The sequence below is a fragment of the Lolium perenne genome, chromosome 2 (genome assembly GCF_019359855.2).
Source record: "Lolium perenne isolate Kyuss_39 chromosome 2, Kyuss_2.0, whole genome shotgun sequence".
Lineage (NCBI taxonomy): Eukaryota > Viridiplantae > Streptophyta > Magnoliopsida > Poales > Poaceae > Lolium > Lolium perenne.
Genome location: NC_067245.2, coordinates 206,752,100 through 206,775,123, shown reverse-complemented (window position 1 = coordinate 206,775,123; position 23,024 = coordinate 206,752,100). Strand labels below are relative to the sequence as shown.

Here is a 23,024-nt window from a genome sequence, read left to right as displayed (position 1 = left end):
AGCGCCGGTAAGCAGCGTCTGCCGCTGCGCCTCCAGCTCGGCTTGCGTGGCCGCGACATCGGCATTGGGTGTGATGGGCGTGGCCAGCACGTTCATGGCAGCTTGGAGCAGGGTTGCCATCGATGGCATGTTGGAGGTGCTGGCGATGTACCCGTCCCGCTCCGTCGGGGGTTTTGCCTGGCGTCTGGACTTGGCGGTCCCGACATCTACTCATGCGGCTCCTTTGCCAGCACCTGCTGCGTCATCCATCATCACCTCGATGCTGCCGGCGGTGCGGTCGGTGCGCGACCCGCGAGCAGCTGCAGATCTTGGTGGATCCAGCCCCGCCAACACCATCGATCGGTACCGGGGCTCCGACACGGTGCCAAGGTAGACATGGTGCGAGCCGAAGTGGATTATACGGCCGTTCATGGGGAAGCGGCTGCCGTTGGCGAAGCAGCCGACATTGTCGTTGACGAAATCCAGCGAGCCGAGGCGCTGCACGAGGCCAGACACCACACGCTCGCCGGAGGCGGTGAGGAAACCCATCCGGATATGAACGCCAGCAAGCGCAGCTGCTGGCCCCATGGTGGGCGCCAACTGTCGTCGTGGTGAACAAACAGATGCCATAGGATGGATTAAGTTAGGGGCCGGATGTGCAAGGGGATCCGGAGGAGGGGAAGGTTGAGAGAGAATGCAGCAGAACTCAAGGGACTAGCCCACGGGATGTATGAATTCACGAGATCAACAGGAAGCTACAGAACTTGGCCTCTGGCCAGAGGTTGAAGATGTACGACAACTAGCCTATCTCCTACTGTAACTGCCCAAGACTCGATCCTCTCGCACAGGGGAACCCCTCCTCTCCTTATATAGGGGAGAGGAGGCTTACAAGGGAAGGAATCCTAGGGGTATCTTTGCTGATCTAAGCTGCTTTATAAAGCTTCTTTGGCTCCAGGGTGACACTCCCTTCTTTAATCGATGGGCTGATGACCTCCCTCAGTATCTTTTACGTCATCTTCTTCTTTGACCTCAGGGCTTCGATTAAAGCTGAACTGCTTTGCTCATCTTGTCCTTTGGTCCTTGAGGGTATCTTGGACTAGGGTGCCGACATGCTACATTTGAAACTATGCTGGATCCCCGGTAGCTTAACCGGTATAAACCGGACTCTTGTTCTTTTATCTTTAGATTTTAACTCTTGAGCGTGCCTCCGGCTTAGATCTCGCTGGTTGCCCTTACTCCGGCATACCCCTCCTGGTATACCGGATTGTATCATCCAGCATTGTTAAACCCGGCCTTCATAATCCGGATTATCCTTTAATCCGGTTTATAAATACTCTATCATGACATATTTGCCATAGTCTTGACCTACCGGGGGTCATCCCCCCGACACTATAGTATTAATTTCTATTTGCGGTGGAGACAACCATGGAAATGTCTCCATAATGATGGAGATCACCCCGGTGTTGGATATGGAGACCAAAGGCGCAAGAAGAAGGCTATACCATATCACATATTAAATTGCATGTGATGTTTATTCTTTTTATGCATCTTATTTTGCATGATCATGACTTAAGTATTATAAGATAAATCCCTATTTTGCAAACCTTGATGTTTCTATCATAATATCTTTTGTGAATTGCAAATTCATGTGTTGTCATCAAACACCAAAAATGGGGAGATTGAAAGAGCATATTCATACTCCTTGTGTTTTGTGTGTTTGTTGACAATACGCGAATGAATTTTACCGTGTGCTCAAGTGTGCAGGGATATAAATAAAGGAGAAGACTATTGTTAACCCACCAAAAATACAAGACCATCATCGTGGTTTTAGTCTTTGTTAGTACCTAGGTGCTAGGTGTTTTGAGTTTGGTGTGTGTGTGTTTGCAGATTTGGATGAGGAGAAAGAAAGAGAGAAGGCAAAGAGAAGAAGACTGCTCCCAATAAGGGGGGCGGATAGTCCGACCTCACAAGGCCCTGTCCATCCCCCCCCCCCCCCCACCAGGGTGCCCCAGAAGTTGCCCAAAAGGTGGCAAGAACAACACTGGGGCCGGATCATCCGAGCCGGAGGATATCCAAATAGGGGTCACAACCCTATAAATAGGGCTCTTCTTCCCTAGCCCAAGATATATGTTGAAACTCTCTCTCTCCTCCATTGTTGCCGAGCTTCAAAGCCGTGGATCTCCCTAACCAACAAAACCACCCAATACTTGGGGATTCGGCGGAGGAGGGCCCGATCTACCTATCTACCCAAGAAATTTTGGATCCCCCCAACTTTTCCTGTGTGGATCTTGGAACCCTAAATATCCTTTTGTGGAGGTGCTTGTTGAGATGCATCTAGAGGCTAATTTGGTGTTATACTAGCTCTAGATGATGTTGGGAGCCTCCAAGTTGTATGTAGGGTCTTGCCCCAACCTTGTGTGAAGGTTAGCCGCCTCGACCTACCTTTCTTAGTGGAGAAATGGGCACACCTTGGTGGTGTGCTCACCGGGGAAGATGGTGATGCCTTTGTGGTAGCTGGTGGCCCTCGTGGCACCACACCTCTCAGACTTCACTTGGGAAGGAACTATATGAAACATCTCACGCTGCTCGTCTCCATTCGGCCTGGTTGTATCGCTTCCTTCTTTACATGTTGTTTTCTTGTTTTTGTTTGTATCTTGTTGCATCACCTTGTATTCAAGTTGCTCAATTTACTTTGTTGATTGAAAAAGAATAAAAATTGAGTAGTACTTATTTGCCCTCCTCGGATCACTGCCCTTTTAACGGGCTAATAGACCGAAAGTCACGCAAGCAAACATGATTTTTAGAAATACGTTTTGTACTTACATCTATGGGTGTGGATGTTTTCATCATCGTTCGTTTTGCTTTAAGATTCGCATAAAAGGAGAAGGGAGAGAGCTACTTTTTCATCTAGCGAGCGGGAATCTCGAGGAAAAAATCGACGGTCCTGAACACACCCACACCCATTCACGTGTGTACAAAATCCATTCTTTGGGATTAAAAAATGATTGTATCAATGTATCCCTTGCAGGGTATCCTACCGCTCATGAAGAATTTCTTAATTCATGCGATAATATTTTCAGCAAAATAAACATCTTAAGTATTGTATTGATTAATGTTTTAAAATCCAAATATGATTTGGTTTCGTATTTTCTCCGAGCTCCATCACAGTTGTAGGGCACGAAATTAGATGCCGCTCATACGAGAAAGATTTCATGTGACTAGAAATAGCCAAAGAAAGATCGCAAAAGCCGAAGAAAATAAAAGGCTTCAAAAGGGTAAAAGTGAAAAAAAAACAATAAACAAGACTGCGACGCGAGGAGGAGAGGACGCGGTTAGATTGGTTAGATTTTAGTATATCCAATACTGTCGAAACAGCCAGATCCGAGAAAGAAGAAAAAATAAAGAATTAGTGAACTCGTTGCTTCCCTCTCCCTCCCTCCTCCTCGTCCTCCCACCCCCATTATATTCTCCGGCTAGCCCACACACCTTCCTACCAATTTTCCCCATCCTCCACACGCCCTCACCACACCCGTCTCCTCATAGCCTCCTAGCGCTCCTGCTCATCACTCCTCCGCCTCAGCTTGTTCATCCTTAATTGAAAGGTGAACGAATCATCATCTCTGGCATGCCTTCTGTATATACATGTGTATATGGAAGCTCGCCTGCTTTTGTTGTCTTGCCCTGAACTTATTGGTTCTTGATTCATGCGTGTGTGCTATAGGCCCTTCAGGAACGGGGATTTCTTGGAGCAAAATTTGGGTTTCTATACGCAGATTGGATTGGGTTCAGGGATGAGGGGAGAGAAGGGGCTGCATCACCTGCCTCGATTCCCATCTCTCTGAACTTATGGATGCATCTGTGCGTACTCTCCCTGCTGTTAGCTTTGGTCGGTTCCATTCTTCCTTCTTCTCATGGAGTCGTCTTCTGCTGTCGTTGTTGTTGTACTGCACAGGTGAACTTCAAGAAGGTTAGCTCTTGTGGAAACACCGGTCATAGCCGCTGTGGTGAAGCTCATAAACCTGTCCAGCCGTGTCGCATGCGGGATCGCTGCTTAAACAGAAATAACCCCTTCTCACTTCAGGTTATCTTCTCTTCCCATTTGCCTTGTGAGATTGTTATCTGTATATGCTCCTTCTCTGCAGAGTCCTTGATTGATTTGGCAAGACCGTTAAAAAAAAATTAAAGATAGATCTTGCTAAACTCTGTGACGTATTAGATGTGGTATTTTCAGTTCTCAAGAACCTTTCCACATGTGTCCTATCGTGTGTGGTAGCTTCAAAATAAAATACTCCTCCGTCCATAAAAGGATGTCTCAAATTTTACTAAATTTGGATGTATCTAGACCCGATTTAGTATATAGATACATCCAAATTTTGACAAAATTGAGACATCCTTTTATGGACGGAGGAAGTACTATTCTTGGATACTATTAAATCACGCCCTGTATTTTTGGTAAGAAGGTACAACCTGTATAATTCAGCTCTGATGGAGGTTGTTTGTAGTCATAATAAATATTCATGAGACTGGAAAAGACTAGTAATATTGCATATGTCAAACTGGTGTTTTCCAATTGATTCACAACATGTAATGGTGAATATTTTTTCGACCTTCCCCACTTAAATTTTGATGGAAGTTCAGACAAACTTACTGGTAAAGCTATAGGAAACTGAATTACTGATCAACTACAAAAACCATGATATCAGCACCATGAATACATCACTTCCTTCAATATATAAAAAAACATAATCCTCACACTGTTGGAGAGCATGCTGGTATGTAGTAAAATAAAAAACTATTTTTACAATTGCTGAAACAACTGTTCCAAGCAATTTGGGGTAGGGTTGACATGAAAACCAACAAGAAACTGTGGTAACCAAGAGAAGACACATTTTTATCATGTTTATGCTACCTACAATTCTCTTGCATTGTATTTAGCTGATATTTTAGCTTAACATTGCAGGTTTGGTTTGCATTTCCATTTAAGTACAAAAGCAGCTGTATTTGGCATGGCATCTGAGTAGCATCAGAACCTCAAAAGCAAAGTTTGTCAGCAATATTACACTATTGTTGGTGTCATACTTTCTATATAAAGATGGTGACTGGGATGTTTTTTGAGGACAATAATGATCACAGCATCAGCTCTGAGGACGAAGAGACACTTGTCAGGAGTTGCAGTAGTCTCAGCGTCAGCTTTGGATATCATTGCAATTCTTATCAGAGCTTTCCTCTTGAAAATGATGAGCATGAAACGTCTCACCAGATGAGGTTTGAAACTAATGACCTGATGAAGTCACGAAATGGCTCATTTACTTGTTTATCTGGTGCTGCAATTAGTGCAAATTTCACACTGGCCAATACAAATATTTGCAATGGTCTTATTGGGGAAGAAATTTTACCAGAACTAGATTCTCCAAATTCTTTCAGAAAAATTGTTTCTTCTCCATCTATGTCAAGATTGGACTTACTATCCACCTCACAAGGCAGCCCTTCATCAATTGATAGCCCCATATTTGAGATCAGCAAAAATATTTGGAGGTCCAGCGCTCCAACAATTGTATCATCCAATTTTCTGACTGGTACCGAGGTTAAAATGGCTGGTGGAGCTGCTGGAGAGGATAGAGTCCAAGCTGTTTGCTCCGAGAAAAATGGATGGTTGATTTGTGGAATATATGATGGATTTAATGGACGAGATGCAGCTGATTTTCTGGCAGTAACTCTATATGATAACATAGTATATTACCTGTACTTGTTAGAGTGCCGTATCAAGCAACAATATGGCATATATAACTCACTGGAAGACTCCCTTAATGGTGTTAAAAGTGAGTTAACGTTGGCCATGAGAATTGCAGAAAATGAAGATGTAAAACTTTCTGAAAGTTTTCGAGCAGGTGTGCTAAATTGCCTCACTTCTGCTGTTGAGCAAGCTGAGAATGATTTCTTATCCATGGTTGAACATGATATGGATGATAGACCAGATTTAGTTTCAGTTGGGTCTTGTGTTCTGGTTGTGCTTCTTCAGGGAACAGATTTGTGCATTCTAAATCTTGGGGATAGTAGAGCCGTCCTTGCTTCCATGCCATATGCAAAGATGGATACAGTGAAAGCTATTCAATTGACAGAGATCCACTCACTTGAAAACCCGTCGGAATACCAAAAACTCTTAGCTGACCATCCTAATGAGTCTAAAGTTGTGACGGGTGACAAAGTAAAAGGGAAGTTGAAGGTTACTCGTGCTTTTGGAGTTGGCTATCTAAAGCAGGTAACATATTATACATTAGCATGTGAAGAAAATTCAAGCCATTCTCATGATTTATCTAATACCAATGCTTTAATCCAAATTTGCAGAAAAAGTTCAATGATGCACTCATGGGAATTCTCCGAGTTCGTAATTTGTGCAGTCCACCTTACGTATATACAAATCCACACACACTGAGTCACAAAGTTACGGAGGATGATTTGTTTGTTGTGCTTGGTAGCGATGGCTTATTTGATTTCTTCAGTAATGATGAAGTTGTTCAGTTGGTTTATCAATTTATTCATGATAGTCCATTTGGTGATCCTGCAAAGTATCTCATTGAGCAAGTTGTACATAAAGCTGCCAAGCAAGCAGGTATACCCCCAAAATGTATTAAATTTAATTTTTTATATGCAAATAGTTAGCCGCTAAAAGTAAGACACATGCTAGCTTTAAGGCGGACTAACACCAACTCTTCACTACTTTCTTCCTATGCCTTGCAGCTTTAACGGCTGAACAGTTGATGAGGATACCTGTGGGGAGCAGGAGAAAGTACCACGATGATGTGACAGTCGTCGTTATAATCCTTGGAAACGCGCGAAGGACGGTGAGCGCATCGACTTCAATATGAAAGACTGCAGATGTCAAGAAGAAGCTATGAGCTGGTAAAATTTTGTGGGTGTTAGGATTTGAACCTTTCTGAGGGTTCTGGTGTGATAGTGAATAATAAACATAATAATGTGTGTATATACTTCAAGTCAAAAGGTTCACTCACCGAGACCTGTTTGGCTTAATTTTGTACGCGGCTAAAAATAATTTGGCGCCTTTTTCGGTATTGTGATTTAATGAGCAGAACGGGGATACCCTTCAGTTCACATTACCTAGCATGTGCTGTCGTTCTATTTTACTGATCTGAAGATCACATGGAAACCTGGAGAGAACCCATGAAAAATGCCAGCCTAGTGTGCTGGTCCCCTGGTTGAGTTTGATAAATTTGCTTAGTGAGTGAGCTCAAGAAGATATTATGTGGTGGGTGATGGGTCCTGGTCACATCAAACCTATCAAATTTTCCATATCTCCAGTATTTTGGTGCTTTCTGGTCCACAATTCCATGTCGCGGCGTCGCTTGAACCTAGAGCACACCGGTTGTCCTGTCCATCTGCCAACGCACGCCACGAATTCCTGAGTTTCATTTTTTGTCATTTGAGGTATCAATCCTGATAGCAACGTCCTGGTTAAGCCGCCATTCACAAGAACTGACAAGCAATTGCCGCAGCAGTGATAGCTCTGCATGATTATTGCTTTCCCCGTAAGCAGAGAGCCTTTGCAGTTGCGTGCTTATTGCCTGGAGCCTAGTTTGGACATCTTTGGCACGTCATTGCGCCAAGGATTTATTTTGTACCGGCGTTGTGGACTTCACACTTGGCATAGACCAATGCCAGCTGCATGATGTGCCCTGTAAAGATTGTTAAAATTAGGCGAAAGCGACGGGCTTGACACCGTCACAGTATAACTTTCCCAATCCTCTGCATATGTGTTGGCGATCATAGTAGTCTTAGTGCAGTGCCGTTTCTCTTAGTAGTATAGCATAGCATGTGACGAGTCTTCGGGGGAGAGGAGACGATGGACGTGTTCATCCACGAGGACTACGTGAAGAAGCGCAACGAGGTGAGGCGAGAGCAGAGGAGGAAGAAGGTTCAGATGCAGGTGCTGCAGCTGGGACCAGCGTCGGGCAACCCTGGCGCTTCTTCTCGGCCGGCGTCGGCATGCCGGGAGGAGAGCCCCAGAGCGCCGAGCCTGTGCACGACGCCCACCGGCATGTCGCCGTCCACCGTCAGGTCCCCAGCACCCGCAGCAAGCCCATCGGAGGAAGCAGTTTCTTCTGGTCACCGCCGCCTCTTCGATTGCCTCAAGCCGTACTAGGTGAGATTTGGGCGGTGAAGATTCAGTCCTTTGTTGAAACCTATTTTTGTGTACCTGACATGTCTTCGCTCAAGTTGATCATACTTGCAAAAGCATGGCCGTAGTTTGCTGGTTGAGGCACCTGGTTGACTGCTGTTGCCTGTTGACGAGAACAAGCTGTAGCTGTTTGCATGTGCTAGTGATGTTTTATCTACTGTACTTGATGTAGCATGCCATGTAATTTTAACGATGTAAAGTATGAGTGGTGCCAGCTAAGAACAACGACAGCTTTTCAGTGGAACTTGTTAGTGCATTTAAACTCTCTAAACACTGCATTGTAGTATTGAGTTCAGCCTTAAGCTATCCACTAGTATCACAGAAGGTTTGAAAGAACAGGAACATCCCTCATAACTTCATAAGCTATTTCCAGCTAGGTATGGAAAACCTTACACTCTGACATTGGCCGCAGCTTCCTTGATTTGCTCGATTGTAAACACACCGAAGAAGTTGTCGTCTATGACAGCGTTGATCACCGCATAGGCAACATCGTCCACGCTCACGGGGGGTGCGAGAACCAGGTCCGAACCAGGCAATGCGCTCAATGGTCTGGTGAAATTTTCGACGGAGGAAAGCAGCTTCTCTAACGGTTGCCCTACCAAGTCGAGCGGTATCTCAAAGCCGTCTACTTTCCTTTTACCGTAAATAAAGCCTGGCCTCAATACAACACCTGAAAGAGAAAAGGTAGATTGGACACGTGGCAAGAATACAGGGAACAAAGAACAGCTGGGTTTAAATGATACCGAGCACTATTTCTCACCCGTGGAAGGGTATTTGGAGAGGACTTCAGATTCAGCCTTTCTCTTGCCAGTGAAATAGCCCGAGGTAAGAAGAAACGATGGAAGGTTGTAATCATGAACAGAGATCAAAATGAATTTCGGAATCCCTGCAGAAGAAAATAGCAAAGCTGTTTATGTTGTGCCCATTCTATTTTCCAAACCAAAAAATGGGAAGAGTAAGCTAAAGTGAGCAACTTGGTTTCAGAAAGAGTAAGTCTCAGCCATTTAAAGTCGTCAAAGGTTTAACAAGAATAGCAAGTTCCTGGACAAAATATAACTTAAAATTTGGTGTTCCACCAGATGCATTGTTAATTTTAAAAGTTGGTTTTTCCTATAGCATAGAGTACTCACCAAATTCTTTTGCGGCATCTACTGCAATAGCATTTGCTTCACCATTTATCCTTTTCATCTGTTCTTCGTTACCAAATCCTCCAAGGGTAGACACAACAGCAGTAGCACCTACTAACACGTCCTCCCATCTTGCATAGAAAACATCTCCTGCATAACAGTAAGATGCTTATTTGAATATGAGAGTACCGAAAGAAACAAATATGTATACCAGATACTCTTGGAAATCCAATATAAACATGTCGTTCCGTGACAAGTAAAAGATGGTGAAGGAGGTGTAATGTTAAAGCAATACTTTTCAAGAAAACTCATTTGTAACGAGCCAGGGGAGCAATTAAAAAATAAAGAATGGTCTTAAGTACATACTCCCTCCGTCCACAAATAAGTGTACTTCTATGTTTTGTCCTAAGTCATACTTTTTAAAGTTTGACCAACTTCATAGAAAAATATAGTGCATGTACATAGGCTCCAGGTGCTGGAGTTTCTTACTGAATATAACGTAAACTGAAGTCTTACAACACACGTACATAATGTTATATCTCGAACATGTATGCACATTGTTAGTGTCAGAAATCTGGAATATTCACATTTTAAAACTGCTGTGCTTCAACAATTCATTCAACCTGAGAAAAAGCTGGTGGAAGCAGGTAGCGGCAATCACTTCAATTTGAATTCGTTAACTTAGGTTCAGTGCAAAATTTGTGAAGAATGCGATCATAGATAAAAGAAACTAAGAACTTAAAACCAGAAACATATGCAATCATTCTAAATCTTGTAATGTGATACAGTGTGACAAACTTTTGAATCTTTTAATACTCTGTCAAATGGGTTTCCATTTTTAACAGATACTATCGATTTATTAATTTATTGCATAATTGTCATCAAAGCTGGAATAGCTCAGTTGGCTAGAGCGTGTGGCTGTTAACCACAAGGTCGGAGGTTCAAGCCCTCCTTCTAGCGTAATTATTTATTTATATTTTTCTCGGCCAATCAGGTCCCTCTTGTCAGACCACAAAGTCTGAACTAATCTTTTACCCTTGTAAAATGTGAACGGACACACTACCCACAAGTCCTCCAAAATTGAGTTAGACATGCCACCATATCAGAATTTGTATTATTGTTTTCATGTGTATAATTTCTCTCATTTGCCCCCGGAAGTTTTCCTCCTTCTAGCGTAATTATTTATATACCTTTATATTAGCCAAGCAGGTTCCTCTTGACAGAACATCAAAGCTGGAATAGCTCAGTTGGCTAGAGCGTGTGGCTGTTAACCACAAGGTCGGAGGTTCAAGCCCTCCTTCTAGCGTAATTATACATTTATCTTTTTCTCAGCCAATCAGGTCCCTCTTGTCAGACCACAAAGTCTGAACTAATATTTTACCCCGTGTAAAAATGTGAACAAACACACTACCCGCAAGTCCTCCAAAATTGAGTTAGACATGCCACCATATCAGAATTTGTACTCCCTCCGATTCATATTAGTTGCCATTAATATAGATGTATCTAGATTAATATAGATGTATCTAGCGTAATTATTTATTTATATTTTTCTCGGCCAATCAGGTCCCTCTTGTCAGACCACAAAGTCTGAACTAATCTTTTACCCTTGTAAAATGTGAACGGACACACTACCCACAAGTCCTCCAAAATTGAGTTAGACATGCCACCATATCAGAATTTGTATTATTGTTTTCATGTGTATAATTTCTCTCATTTGCCCCCGGAAGTTTTCCTCCTTCTAGCGTAATTATTTATATACCTTTATATTAGCCAAGCAGGTTCCTCTTGACAGAACATCAAAGCTGGAATAGCTCAGTTGGCTAGAGCGTGTGGCTGTTAACCACAAGGTCGGAGGTTCAAGCCCTCCTTCTAGCGTAATTATACATTTATCTTTTTCTCAGCCAATCAGGTCCCTCTTGTCAGACCACAAAGTCTGAACTAATATTTTACCCGTGTAAAAATGTGAACAAACACACTACCCGCAAGTCCTCCAAAATTGAGTTAGACATGCCACCATATCAGAATTTGTACTCCCTCCGATTCATATTAGTTGCCATTAATATAGATGTATCTAGATTAATATAGATGTATCTAGCGTAATTATTTATTTATATTTTTCTCGGCCAATCAGGTCCCTCTTGTCAGACCACAAAGTCTGAACTAATCTTTTACCCTTGTAAAATGTGAACGGACACACTACCCACAAGTCCTCCAAAATTGAGTTAGACATGCCACCATATCAGAATTTGTATTATTGTTTTCATGTGTATAATTTCTCTCATTTGCCCCCGGAAGTTTTCCTCCTTCTAGCGTAATTATTTATATACCTTTATATTAGCCAAGCAGGTTCCTCTTGACAGAACATCAAAGCTGGAATAGCTCAGTTGGCTAGAGCGTGTGGCTGTTAACCACAAGGTCGGAGGTTCAAGCCCTCCTTCTAGCGTAATTATACATTTATCTTTTTCTCAGCCAATCAGGTCCCTCTTGTCAGACCACAAAGTCTGAACTAATATTTTACCCCGTGTAAAAATGTGAACAAACACACTACCCGCAAGTCCTCCAAAATTGAGTTAGACATGCCACCATATCAGAATTTGTACTCCCTCCGATTCATATTAGTTGCCATTAATATAGATGTATCTAGACATATTTTAGTTCTAGGTACATCATACTAGTGGCAAGTATTATTATTTTCATATGTAAGTTCTCTCATTTGCCCCCGGAAGTTTTCCTCCTTCTAGCATAATTATTTATATACCTTTTTCTTAGCCAATCAGGTTCCTCTTGACAGACCACAAAGTCTGAACTAATCTGTGAACCCGTGTAAAATGTGAACGAACACACTGCACGCAAGTCCTCCAAAATTGAGTCGCACATGCCAGCATATCAGAATTCGTATTATTATTTTCATATGTAAGTTCTCTCATTTGCCCCAGAAGTTTTCCTCCTTCTAGCATAATTATTTATTTACCTTTATCTCAGTCAGTCAGGTCCCTATTGCCAGACCACAAAGTCTGAACTAATCTATGACCCCGGGTAAAATGTGAACAAACACCCTCCAAACTTGAGTTACACACGCCAGCATATCAGAATTCGTATTATTATTTTTCATATGTAAGTTCTCTCATTTTCCCCCGGAAGTTTATTTTTAATCATTTTCACGATTATTTTGGATTGGCACCATGCGTTGTGATCAGTTATCAAAAAGATATGGGCGGTCGCTGCAGTTATTTATAAACAGTTTTGGGATTCAGTCAAAGATGAGTAGATGACCTGCTAAGCATGTTCAGTACTTCAATGACTGGAATGCTGTAACTATTCAGAAGTTCAGTCCTATTGCTCTTACTAATTGCAGTTTAATTTTTTTCTCGAAGTGTGCACTAATAGATTAGGTTTGGTTTGTGAGGAGTTGATTTCTCTAGATCAAACTGCATATTACAGGTTGGTACATCCTACTGGGACCATCAACATCTTAAATGGATTCTTTTCTTAATCGAACAAATCTCTGATATGAGAATTAATTTTTATGGGTGTGATATAGTTCCAATTAATATTGATTCTGGTAATGCTCAATATTTCAGTTGTAGATTACGATAACTTTCATCAAAGCTGGAATAGCTCAGTTGGCTAGAGCGTGTGGCTGTTAACCACAAGGTCGGAGGTTCAAGCCCTCCTTCTAGCGGAATAATTTATTTATCTTTTTTCGGCCAATCAAGTCCCTCTTGTCAGACCACAAAGTATGAACTAATCTTTTACCCGTGTAAAATGTGAATGAACACACTACCACGCAAGTCCTCCAAGCTACACACGCCAGCAAATCAGAATTTGTATTATTATTTTCCTATGTAAGTTCTCTCATTTGCCCCGGAAAGTTTTTCTAATCATTTTGACGATTATTTTGGATTGGTGCCATGCGTTGTGATCAGTTATCAAAAAGATGGTCGCTGCGGTTATTTATCAACATGAGTAGATGACCTGCTAAGCATGTTCAGTGCTTCAATAACTGGAATGCTGTAATTATTCAGAAGTTCAGTCCTATTGCTCTTACTAATTGCAATTTTAAATTTCTCTTTAAGTGTGCACTAATAGATTAGGTTTGGTTTGTCAGGATTTGATTTTTCTAGATCAAACTGCACATTAGAGGTTTGGTACATCCTACTGGGACCATCAACATCCGATATATCTTCTGTTATGAATCTTAAATGGATTCTTTTCTTAATTGAACAAATCTCTGGTATGAAAATTAATATTTGTGAGTGATATATGGTTCCAATTAATATTGATACTGGTGACGCTCAATCTTTGAGTTGTAGATTAGGGAAATTCCCTTTGAAATATCCTGGGGTTCCTTGCATTATAGCAAGCTTAGAAAAAAAAAAGATTTGCAACCAATTATTGATAAAAATGATTAAGAGACTTGCTGGCTGGAGAGGGAAACTGCCGTCTCAAACTTGTCCTTATTCAAAGCTGTCTAGCCAGTATTCCCACCTACCTGCTGAGTGTAATTAAATTCCTAAGTGGGCCGTTTCTCTTATTAATTCTCAGATGGCACATTGCCTATGGATGACTATGAGGGACACCATAAATACCATCTAGCTAGTTGGGGTTTGGTGTCTCAGAAAAAAAGTTTGGGGCCTTAGGAATTCCCAATTTAGCTGACATAAACTCATGTTTGCTGGCTTCCTGGATTAAAGTATATCAACTAAATGACAATAAGCTTTGGAAGCAAATCATTGACTAGAAGTATCGGACCAGTAACACTAACTTGATTTCTTGCTATGCAACTGGTATTTCCCCTTTTTGGGAAGTTGTGTTATGAGGCTGAGAATGCTGCCAAAATGGGGCGCTAGTGGAAAGTAGGCAATGGTGAAAAGGTCAGATTTTGGGAGGACCCTTAGTTCAGCCCTTCTAGCTTAGCTATTCGGTGCTGGGAGATATATGTCATCATGAATGAACATAATATCGACATTGTTGATATATGGGATGGGGAGACCTTTAGGAAAGGTCTTGATCAGGAGCTTATGCTAAAATGGTTTGAGATTTTTACAAATTTCCCAATCCCTTTATCTTAGTGAAGAGGAAGATGCAATTTTGTGGTAAGTTGAGTTTGAAGGCATTTACAGTGTTAGCTACTTGTATGCAATTGCAAATTTCCTTGGAGTTATAGACGTGCATGCTTAATGGCGTAACTCAACATACCTGCTAGCCAAGTAACTTCATCAGCCCAGGGATCGGAGGAAGATGGTCTTCCTGACCTGCCATCAACATACAATGAAGCAGAATGTCTAATGATGACAGGATGGAGAATTGGTTTTCAGAAATAATGCATGAGTAATCGCCATGTTCACCATGGATGACAGATCACAGTCATTTTTTTGAACTCATCTAATCCCCTTATGCCTTAATGCTTCTAATCATCCCCTCAATAATCTTATAATTGTACTCCCTTAATTAACTACATGACACAAATCAGAAGAACCAAGGTTTCTCTGAGCTGGGAGGATTCAGATGCATGTGAGTCTTGTATTTGGTCTCTAGAAAAGGAACTTGCTAGATTGATGACATGCAGTACATGGACAAATCACTTGAGGGGCTTTGCAACTTGCAAGACCTTTACAAAGTTAACATTGTGAGGATGAGTTGGTTGATCCACTCTAGTAGAGCAACCACTTGATTGAAGAAATGGGAAAGCTAAACTAAAATATTTTTAAGACAAATAATACGAATGATGACAACTAGCAGAAAAATGTACATGACTTCACATGCACACTGTATATACATAAGCTCATACAGACAATGAGGTCAAAGCTGTACCTGCTCAGGCTCACAACCTCAATGCCTTTAGCCACAGCAGCTTTGCATATGGAGGAACCAACAAATCCACTTCCTCCCAAAACTACAATCTGCAAAAGCATTGTGAACTATTTCAGGAAACCCGGTCTTACTAGAGAAAAAAGCAGTGCCTGACAGCGCTGCCGAGCGAGTGATACAGAGGAACAAGTGCTGAATTGAAATCCATGCCTTCTCTGTTTTCACGTCGGCGACGACATCGATTGGCGTAGAAGAGTAGTCTTCCCTGACACCGGGGGCGGCAAACCTGCACTTGGTGCGCAGCCTGCGTAGCCAAGAGAAACCGTGTCACAGCCGCAAACGCTAGCACGACATCGTAATCTGCGGGCTACATGCATTTTCTTGCAGTAATAGCTCAAGGTCAATCAAGAAAAAACCATACACCAAGCGAGAGGGACAGAGACGGGGAGAGAAACCTGGAGAACTGGGCCACGGAGGAGGCTGCAGGAGACGTGCGGAGCGTCGCTGGCGCTGCCGCCGCTGATGCGGGCGCGCACCGGCGAGGCGGATTGGACGGGCTCGCCGGCGCCGGCGCCGGCGCCAGCGGCCGGACGAGAAGTGTCGAGGGGGACATGGGCGGGTCCGGGGCGGGGTCTCTCCTTCCGCCTCTGACTCTTTCCCGCGTCGGCGACGGGAACGGCGGCCGGCGGGGCAGCGGGGGAACGGCCGTGTGGAATGTGTGCTGTCTTGTTTCGTTTCCTGTGGCTGTGGGTTGGGGGTGGCTCGCTTCGCTCGTTTTCTTGTGGCGCGAGGAGCTAGTGACACGGCCGCTGTCGACATGAACACCGGTCCTCAACGCATGAAGCCACAACTTCACAAAATATTGTTTCGCAAAAAAACAAAAACTACACAAAATATTTCTGTCTCAAAAGTACAAGTGGTTCAAACATTAGTGAGTCCACATGTACCGTATATATATATGATTACAAAGTAAATCAAAACACTAGTGGTTCAAGTCTCACAACCTCAACTTGAAGAAATGGGTTCACATGTCAGAAAATATGCTTGCAAGATTAAGATTCACGAAACATGGCCACCGAAACTCACAGATAGTCAAGTGTGGTTGCACTTGCACATCCTAGAATTGCTACATTGGGACTCTGCTTGGGCAGGAGGAAAATTGTCTACGTAAAAATGAAGTGCCAGAAAAATTTCCTCAAAAACAAGTGAAATTGTCTAAATACAAAAATCAAGTGAAATTGTAAATTCAGTGTTACTTTAGTAAATCATAAAATATAGTTGCCTATTAGGCTCTTTTCTGTAAATACACAAATCTTTTATTACCAATACAACAAAGAATCACAATACATGTACACTACACAATATAATCTAAAAATTTGTAACTGAATCATCTTCAATCCTTCCAAGAAATAATCCTGGTAATTCAGGCAGCTGTACGTCAGATAATGCCTGTCCTTTGACATGAGGTCGATGACAATAATTTGCTCTTTGTTCAGAAAGATTAACTCGGACCTGCAAATCTGAGTCTTCAAAGAAGTTTTGAAACCTATCTGTGAACTGTTATGTTTTTATCTACTGCACTCTCCTTGAGAGCCCTTAGCCAATGAACTATCAATGCTGCACTTCCTATGCTGCAATGCCAGCATCCAACTTCAGGTATCTTTTCCCTGGCTCTGGGAAGATTCCACCTGACCCCACAGCGTCTCTGCATATATCTTCTCCTCTTCTTTCTCCTCAGGAGAACAATCAGATAGCTCAACCACAAGCTCGTCATCTTCATCCGCTATATCCTCGTCAGTCTCCTCCGACAAGTCAATGCTCTGCGGAATACAAGCTTCGATCATGGCTTCTCGCATAGCCAGCGGCGTCGCAGGCCTATCGCTGTGCGTGTACCGTGGTGCAGGGGTGACAAATGGAAGAGATATGCCATCGATCCGATGCACCCTTCCATTGCCCTTCTTTGACACGCCTGGCGGCGGAGCAATGAGGATGATGCCCAGCTCATAGTTGCAAATGTGCAGCCTTGGCCCAGAAGGAGCTGCTCTGGTGGCATCAGTAGTATTCGCTTTGGATGGAGGGCGCAATGGTTGTCCCCAGGCAGCTGGGCTGAAATTGTGAGACCCACAGTAAGTCCAGCCAAATGAATGACCACCTTTCCGAGACCGAAATCGCCTCTGAACAACCTGGTATAGAGAGTATGTTGTCAATATTGTAGCTTGGGTTCATTAGTTGTTAGCAAAATCGATGAGAGAATTGTCTTCATCAATGTAAATTCCTTGCCACTGTTTGCTTTAGAATATTTTCTCTTGAATCATCATCCTAATATAGATGTAGCCTAAGATGTATATATATGCTATTCACACATCAGTATGTTGACTAAACGCAACGAATTACTCCTATGATATGCCAAGAAAAAGTGCATACCTTAACATGCATAGGATGCCCGATTCTGTCATGTGGATGTGGGACTGCATCATGAAGTATGCCCGTTGATCTCAATCTTTGCCACGTTTTCTGTCAGAATGGAGTATATGAGATGGGTAAAAGTAAACTTGTAGTAATAAACCATGCCTTCTTTGTTAAACAACAAAACTACAAAGTTTAGGAAGGAAAATGATGATTGGAAGAAAACTATTCCCACTACAATGCATCTGCCATACAAGGAACATCTCTAAATCATCGATATCCTTATTCACTTGCTTCTCTAACTGGAGAGATGTGCCCTGCCTATATCATTGTGCATAACTTCATAATTCATTGAACTAATATCTCAGATTAATATGCAACTTTATCCTGGAGAAAGTTGCTTGGGTACAACTGTACAAGGATTTAAAATGTAATGTGAAATGTGTCATGAGCTCTCTTACTGGTAAAGTATGAACATAATTAAAATTCTGAAAAGTGATCTACCTCACGCAGAGAAAGCAAAAATCTGGACAACTGAATTCCACAAGCAGCACTTTTCACCCTCTCAATTGTCGGAAATAATAGACTGATTGATGGTTTCTTTAGCTCATGCCTTGCCGTCCAGCAACCCCACTAGGAAGATCAAGGGACATTGGAAGTGATTTATGCCATGAAGAATGAGTAAGAAATCCAATTTTACTAATATAGTGCAAGGTTCAAGACGCATTTCAATATATACCTCTGGATCCGATTCTTCAGAATCAAAATCATGATTGGCTCGTTTACCAGTTGCTGAAGCAAAGTGTGCAATGAACTGCGAATTAATAGAGGTCCCAATGGATGAAGCACCTATAATATAATTAATAATCACATTTGTTTAGTTAAAGACCCAGATTAAGATGATTGATTTCCAATAAAGAAATTTATGGCATTACTTACTGTACATAAAATCAGTCTCCAGTGTTTCAGGCCACTTGAAGCGTGATAACACCTGTCTCAGATCAATGTAGATCACAGTTTAAGACAATTTGCGAAAATCACAAAATATAACAGGTGGTAACATTTACTTTACACAATCACTAAGCAACTTAGGAAATTTTAAACAAACCTTCTCAAATACACGAGGCAAGTGTAAAACCCTATTTAGCTCCGATGAATTTCCCGGTCCATGTCTTTTAAGAAATAAGACATTGCATTGAATGTGCGCAAAGAGCGCGATGGGAAAAAAAAAAAAGCACTGGAAATGTAACACCATTGTATCTGGCCTACACTGCCCATAATTATCGCAGGACTTTTAGGGAGTTATTTATCATACACTGAGTGAGTCAGATACAAACGGTAATTCAAGTTATGCCAATGATAATTGAAAGCGGCAACTATCGCAAGTAATATGAATTCAAGACTGGGATACTGTTCCACATAAATGGTGTCAATAAAAAAAATAACTATTCCGATCACGGACTAGTGCTATGGAGCTACGAATTTCAAGTATATCAGAGTAAGCGTACCACTAATTCAACAAATAGTATGGAATAGTAATTTCTATTACGGAGTACCAAACTTTTGTTTGATTCAGTACCTCTTCTAACCGCCAAAGCCCAAGGCTCTTTTTCAAGGATGCTACTAGTGAGCACAACGAAGGAAGATGCTCATCCCGGATCAGCCCTGACATCCGAGAAAACTCTGGACCCTGCATTTCATAGACAGAGTTTAAGATCAGCATGAGTTTCTGAGAGTACTGCAAAGATATGAGAAGGCATCTAAGTCCTTCCTGCCATACCTTTGATACATACAGAAGCAACTGCACCTTTGTGTTAGTTACTCCAAACGCAGCTTCCAGGGCTTCCCTGGGGTAGATAAATCCAGAAAATTCAAAGAAACCCATGTCACTTAGGGGAGATACCCATTTTGCAACCTCTCTAGGCAAGAAACCAAGATGGACTGAATCTGCTTCAGGGCATTGGACATGGTTATTGATTAGAATAAGAAGCAAATATATCTTTTACGTGAAAGAAGCAAAATATCTTGTTCTGCACATGAAACATGATATACAAAGCACGTCAGGATGAGTACACAGGTTGAGATTTGCATACCTTCCTCAGAAAATTTATCCAGATCAGCAACAAGAACACTCACAGCATTAGCATCTGCAGGTATATTTGTATTCCTTTTCAATATCACTTCTGCAGTTCCGTGCATGTTCTCGTGGCATTTCCCAAGAAATACAGACAGGGATTTCAGTTGTGACCCGGCATCAGATGGCATGTGAAAGCGATGTGATAAACCAACTACAGATGTTTGGACAGAACCAAGAAACATTTTACGTGCAGATTTTGTGTGCAGAATCCTATTTTCCTACACAAATAATAAATAGTTAATAATCAGGGAAAGAGGACATTATAACCCAAAATTATTTGAATGCAGAACTAGAAACTAGAGCAATGGCTAGTTCTCGACTTAGTAATAATAAAGTTCATTTAGGACAAGTGTATCTACTCAGAGTGTATGCAAATTATAGATAGTACTCCCTCCATTCCACAAAAAGCTTCTCAACTTTGTCTAGATTCGGATGTAGATAGACATATTTTAGTTATAGATATATCAGTATCTAGAAAAAGTTGAGAAGCTTTTTTTGGGACAGGGGGGGGGGGTATTTTGTTTAGTACCATAATTTTTCAGTAAAAGGAACTTTAAATGTTTAGCTTCCTTGCTAATGACTTCAGTAAAGTAAAATATATATCATGCATTGTACCGGTAAAAACTGACTTACTGAAAGGCAATAATTGGACTCCAAATAGCATGGACTTGGCATATACAACCCTGGTACTGAAGCAACAAGGTACCCACCAGCTCCTTCAAAATCATACTTAGCTATCTCATTTATCCAATATGCTTGGGAAGGGACTTCGTTGATAAGGGATCCTATAAACGAAACTAACTGAGCAGCGAAGTCGGATTTTGGTTCCTCAACTGCACTAAAAAGAGCTGAATAATCCAAGGATGTCCTACGGGGGAAGTCTTGCCACCACACTGTGTTTGTTATAAGATGCCACTGCACGAATATAGTATAGTTTACTCAGTAAGAACATAGCAACACAAATCGCCAACATATTAACAAGAAGTTACTGGGAACAAATGGAAGGATGAAATGATAATCCATTATAGCATGAGGCATAAATAACACTGACCTGCCTAGGTACTAAGTTCGCTGAAGAAATAATAACACGCATACTGTCTTCTCTCTGTAACACTATGAGCTTTGGATGGTGGCATGCAACTCCTTGTTTCTTTCTATCCTTTCCAAATGCTATTTCTTCCGGGAACCGGGGGTAACTAGAAGGGTAAACACACATCAACATCAGTATTCATCCTCCAAGAAAATTACGCTTAACATGATTGACTACCATAAAGCTCAGCAAATGCTGCAAAGTAAGGTGCTGTGCCTGACTTGCCTAAACCATATAGATTAAAACTTGGAAGCACGAGAAATTAGATTTAAAAGCATCCCAGGTTAGTACTTACACTAATAGTAGATTGGGATAGTTTTCAAAAGGGGATGCAATTCTACTTTCACGGCTCGCACTCCAGCATCTATCCTTGTTGTGGCATGTTATTGTTACTGGCAGGAGCTGAGGAATCTTACAGTATTCCAGGAACCTGAGAAATAAAAAACCATACAATGATTAGCATTTCTATGAAGAATTTGACTGTCCCACATCATGCCAGGGGGGGAAAGTGGAGCAGAGAGAGGGCACACCAGGAAACATCAGAGGTGAATGTCGCGACAAATACTCGCAACAAGCTGCCAATAGGATGGAGAAGCTCTGGAAGTGTCACTCCGCTGTCTTGTTCCGTTCGCATTTCAGGCCTGATGCCGGAAAGGCGGTTCAGGAAGAATGTGCTCCCATCTGAGTAGCGTCTTTCATTATGCTGCTGCTCTACATTGCCATCACTGCATCCTTTGTGTTCCATATTGCCATTGCTGTAAGCTTGGCTTCTTTGAGGCAACTCAACAGTATCCTCTTTCTTAGAGACTGTACATTCTTTCACAGAATCATTTTGGTGTTCCAATCTGCCCTGGTCAAGATTGGATTCTTCTTGCCGCAAATTCTCTTCAGGAACAGGGTTAATTGGACTGTCGTGGCACAATAAATCACCCTCTTCTCTCACTTTTTTCACCCCAGTGTGTGCACAATGCGAATCCCTCAAGAAAGAAAGGGGATCCTGGCTCTCGGAAATCGCCCTTAGCCGCTTCCGGAGGGACTCAGCCCTCAGGACAATAACCTCCTCGCAGGACCCCGCTACCTCCTCACCCCGTTCACAGGAGACGAATTTCTCGGCCACAAATCCGTACCTGACGCCGAGGAGCAGCAGCGAGACCTCGTCGCCCACGGCCAGATCAACCGGACCGCCGCTGCCGCCGTGGAGGGGCAGGCCGTTGACGCGCAAGGCGCCGACACTGGAGAAACAGTGGCTGAGGCTGAGGGCGCAGCCAGAGGTGCTGATGAGAAGATCCCGGTGGCGCCGGCGGCGGTAGCGACGCGCAGGGGACGCGAGGAGGCGGAGGCGGTGGCCGCGGCGGCGGGAGAAGGAAAGAGAGTAGAGGCGGTCGGAGCGGAGCAGGAGCAGTGGCGCGGCGGGGCCGAGGATGCGGATGTAGAAGTAGCCCAGGCCGCCGGGAGTAGAGGGGTCGCCGTGGCGATTCTTGGGTGGCGGCTCCACCGCCATGAGGGGACTGGGAAAGGGGAGAGGAGCCGGCGGCCAGAGGGGCGGGAAGGCGAGCCGTGTGGATTTATGTTTTATGCCTGTTCCCGCCATTTACGTATTTCACAGGAGTATTATAAGATTAGCCCTCCAGGCTCCAACAAATACGGTGGAGTAGTGTGTGGTGTGCTCCTTAGTGAAGATAAGAAAAAGGCGAAAAGTGTCTTTAGCACATGAGCACCAGTGCTCCTAGTGCTATAAAATCGTATTATTTAAATTTTAAAAAAAAATCAGAAAAAGGGACTTAATTGTAATAAAGATTGTGCACTCGTACGTGTACAAGAACTCAGGGAGTTGTGGGCAAGAGTGCCAAGCGACTACTTTGGCTCCTTGCAAAGGAAGGAACTCCTCCTTCCACTGGAAGATTGCCAGGTTCTGAACATTGCCATGAGCCCATGATGAACCAGGCAAAATTCTGCAAAAGCGCCAAGAGTGTGCAGACCATCTTTGGATATTGTCTCAGCCCGTGCAGATCTCAACTGAGCGAATAAAAAATACTGAGCAAACTAAAACATACCGCCTCCGTTTCATATTAGCTGTCGCTGATTTAGTACCCTTGCTACCTGAGCAAACAATGCAGGCTAACAGAATGTTAGCCTTGTATATATTTTGTTTTGTTCTCTTGTGTTCTTCTCTTGTTTTTCTTTGTTTTTTGTTTTGCCTTCTGCTGTAGCCTTGCTACCAACGCTGTATCTTTCCCGTCATCTTGACGGTCTTCTTCTAATATACAAAGACACACGTCT

The 23,024-nt window shown here is 42.6% G+C and overlaps 4 protein-coding genes and 5 non-coding genes across 11 annotated transcripts; 7 read left to right on the top strand and 2 right to left on the bottom strand.

Moving 5' to 3' along the window:
- Nucleotides 1–3,423: 3,423 nt before the first annotated feature.
- LOC127321106 (probable protein phosphatase 2C 39) lies at nucleotides 3,424–7,094 on the top strand. Its single transcript, XM_051350142.2, has 6 exons — nucleotides 3,424–3,581; nucleotides 3,701–3,837; nucleotides 3,932–4,060; nucleotides 4,940–6,238; nucleotides 6,325–6,589; nucleotides 6,718–7,094. Exons 4-6 carry the CDS (start codon nucleotides 5,072–5,074, stop codon nucleotides 6,843–6,845), a joined length of 1,560 nt encoding a protein of 519 aa, XP_051206102.1. The 5' UTR covers nucleotides 3,424–3,581; nucleotides 3,701–3,837; nucleotides 3,932–4,060; nucleotides 4,940–5,071; the 3' UTR covers nucleotides 6,846–7,094.
- A 724-nt stretch (nucleotides 7,095–7,818) lies between these two features.
- LOC127321108 (uncharacterized) lies at nucleotides 7,819–8,417 on the top strand. The gene has a single exon (XM_051350144.2). The coding sequence runs from the start codon at nucleotides 7,838–7,840 to the stop codon at nucleotides 8,135–8,137; it is 300 nt and encodes a 99-aa protein (XP_051206104.1). The 5' UTR covers nucleotides 7,819–7,837; the 3' UTR covers nucleotides 8,138–8,417.
- On the bottom strand, nucleotides 8,390–15,902 carry LOC127321107 (uncharacterized protein At1g32220, chloroplastic). Its single transcript, XM_051350143.2, has 7 exons — nucleotides 15,567–15,902; nucleotides 15,322–15,415; nucleotides 15,115–15,203; nucleotides 14,500–14,555; nucleotides 9,304–9,450; nucleotides 8,934–9,059; nucleotides 8,390–8,843 (listed from the first exon to the last, which is right to left on the bottom strand). Exons 1-7 carry the CDS (start codon nucleotides 15,722–15,724, stop codon nucleotides 8,563–8,565), a joined length of 951 nt encoding a protein of 316 aa, XP_051206103.1. The 5' UTR covers nucleotides 15,725–15,902; the 3' UTR covers nucleotides 8,390–8,562.
- TRNAN-GUU (transfer RNA asparagine (anticodon GUU)) lies at nucleotides 10,187–10,260 on the top strand. The gene has a single exon. It is a non-coding gene; the product is annotated as a tRNA-Asn (tRNA).
- Nucleotides 10,533–10,606, top strand: TRNAN-GUU (transfer RNA asparagine (anticodon GUU)). Its single transcript has one exon. It is a non-coding gene; the product is annotated as a tRNA-Asn (tRNA).
- On the top strand, nucleotides 11,102–11,175 carry TRNAN-GUU (transfer RNA asparagine (anticodon GUU)). Its single transcript has one exon. It is a non-coding gene; the product is annotated as a tRNA-Asn (tRNA).
- On the top strand, nucleotides 11,670–11,743 carry TRNAN-GUU (transfer RNA asparagine (anticodon GUU)). Its single transcript has one exon. It is a non-coding gene; the product is annotated as a tRNA-Asn (tRNA).
- TRNAN-GUU (transfer RNA asparagine (anticodon GUU)) lies at nucleotides 12,909–12,982 on the top strand. The gene has a single exon. It is a non-coding gene; the product is annotated as a tRNA-Asn (tRNA).
- Nucleotides 15,903–16,322: 420 nt separating the features above from the next.
- LOC127321102 (uncharacterized) lies at nucleotides 16,323–22,339 on the bottom strand. Of its 3 annotated transcripts, none has more exons than XM_051350136.2 (12): nucleotides 21,275–22,339; nucleotides 21,040–21,174; nucleotides 20,706–20,850; nucleotides 20,288–20,569; nucleotides 19,611–19,872; nucleotides 19,298–19,467; nucleotides 19,097–19,207; nucleotides 18,457–18,508; nucleotides 18,257–18,366; nucleotides 18,022–18,150; nucleotides 17,536–17,625; nucleotides 16,323–17,294 (listed from the first exon to the last, which is right to left on the bottom strand). In XM_051350136.2, exons 1-12 carry the CDS (start codon nucleotides 22,333–22,335, stop codon nucleotides 16,764–16,766), a joined length of 3,078 nt encoding a protein of 1,025 aa, XP_051206096.1. In that variant the 5' UTR covers nucleotides 22,336–22,339; the 3' UTR covers nucleotides 16,323–16,763. The 3 variants fall into 3 exon arrangements, with proteins under 3 accessions (XP_051206096.1, XP_051206098.1, XP_051206097.1); XM_051350138.2 differs by having other exon boundaries at nucleotides 19,325–19,467; XM_051350137.2 differs by having other exon boundaries at nucleotides 19,298–19,464; nucleotides 21,275–22,338.
- Between the last annotated feature and the right edge of the window lie 685 nt (nucleotides 22,340–23,024).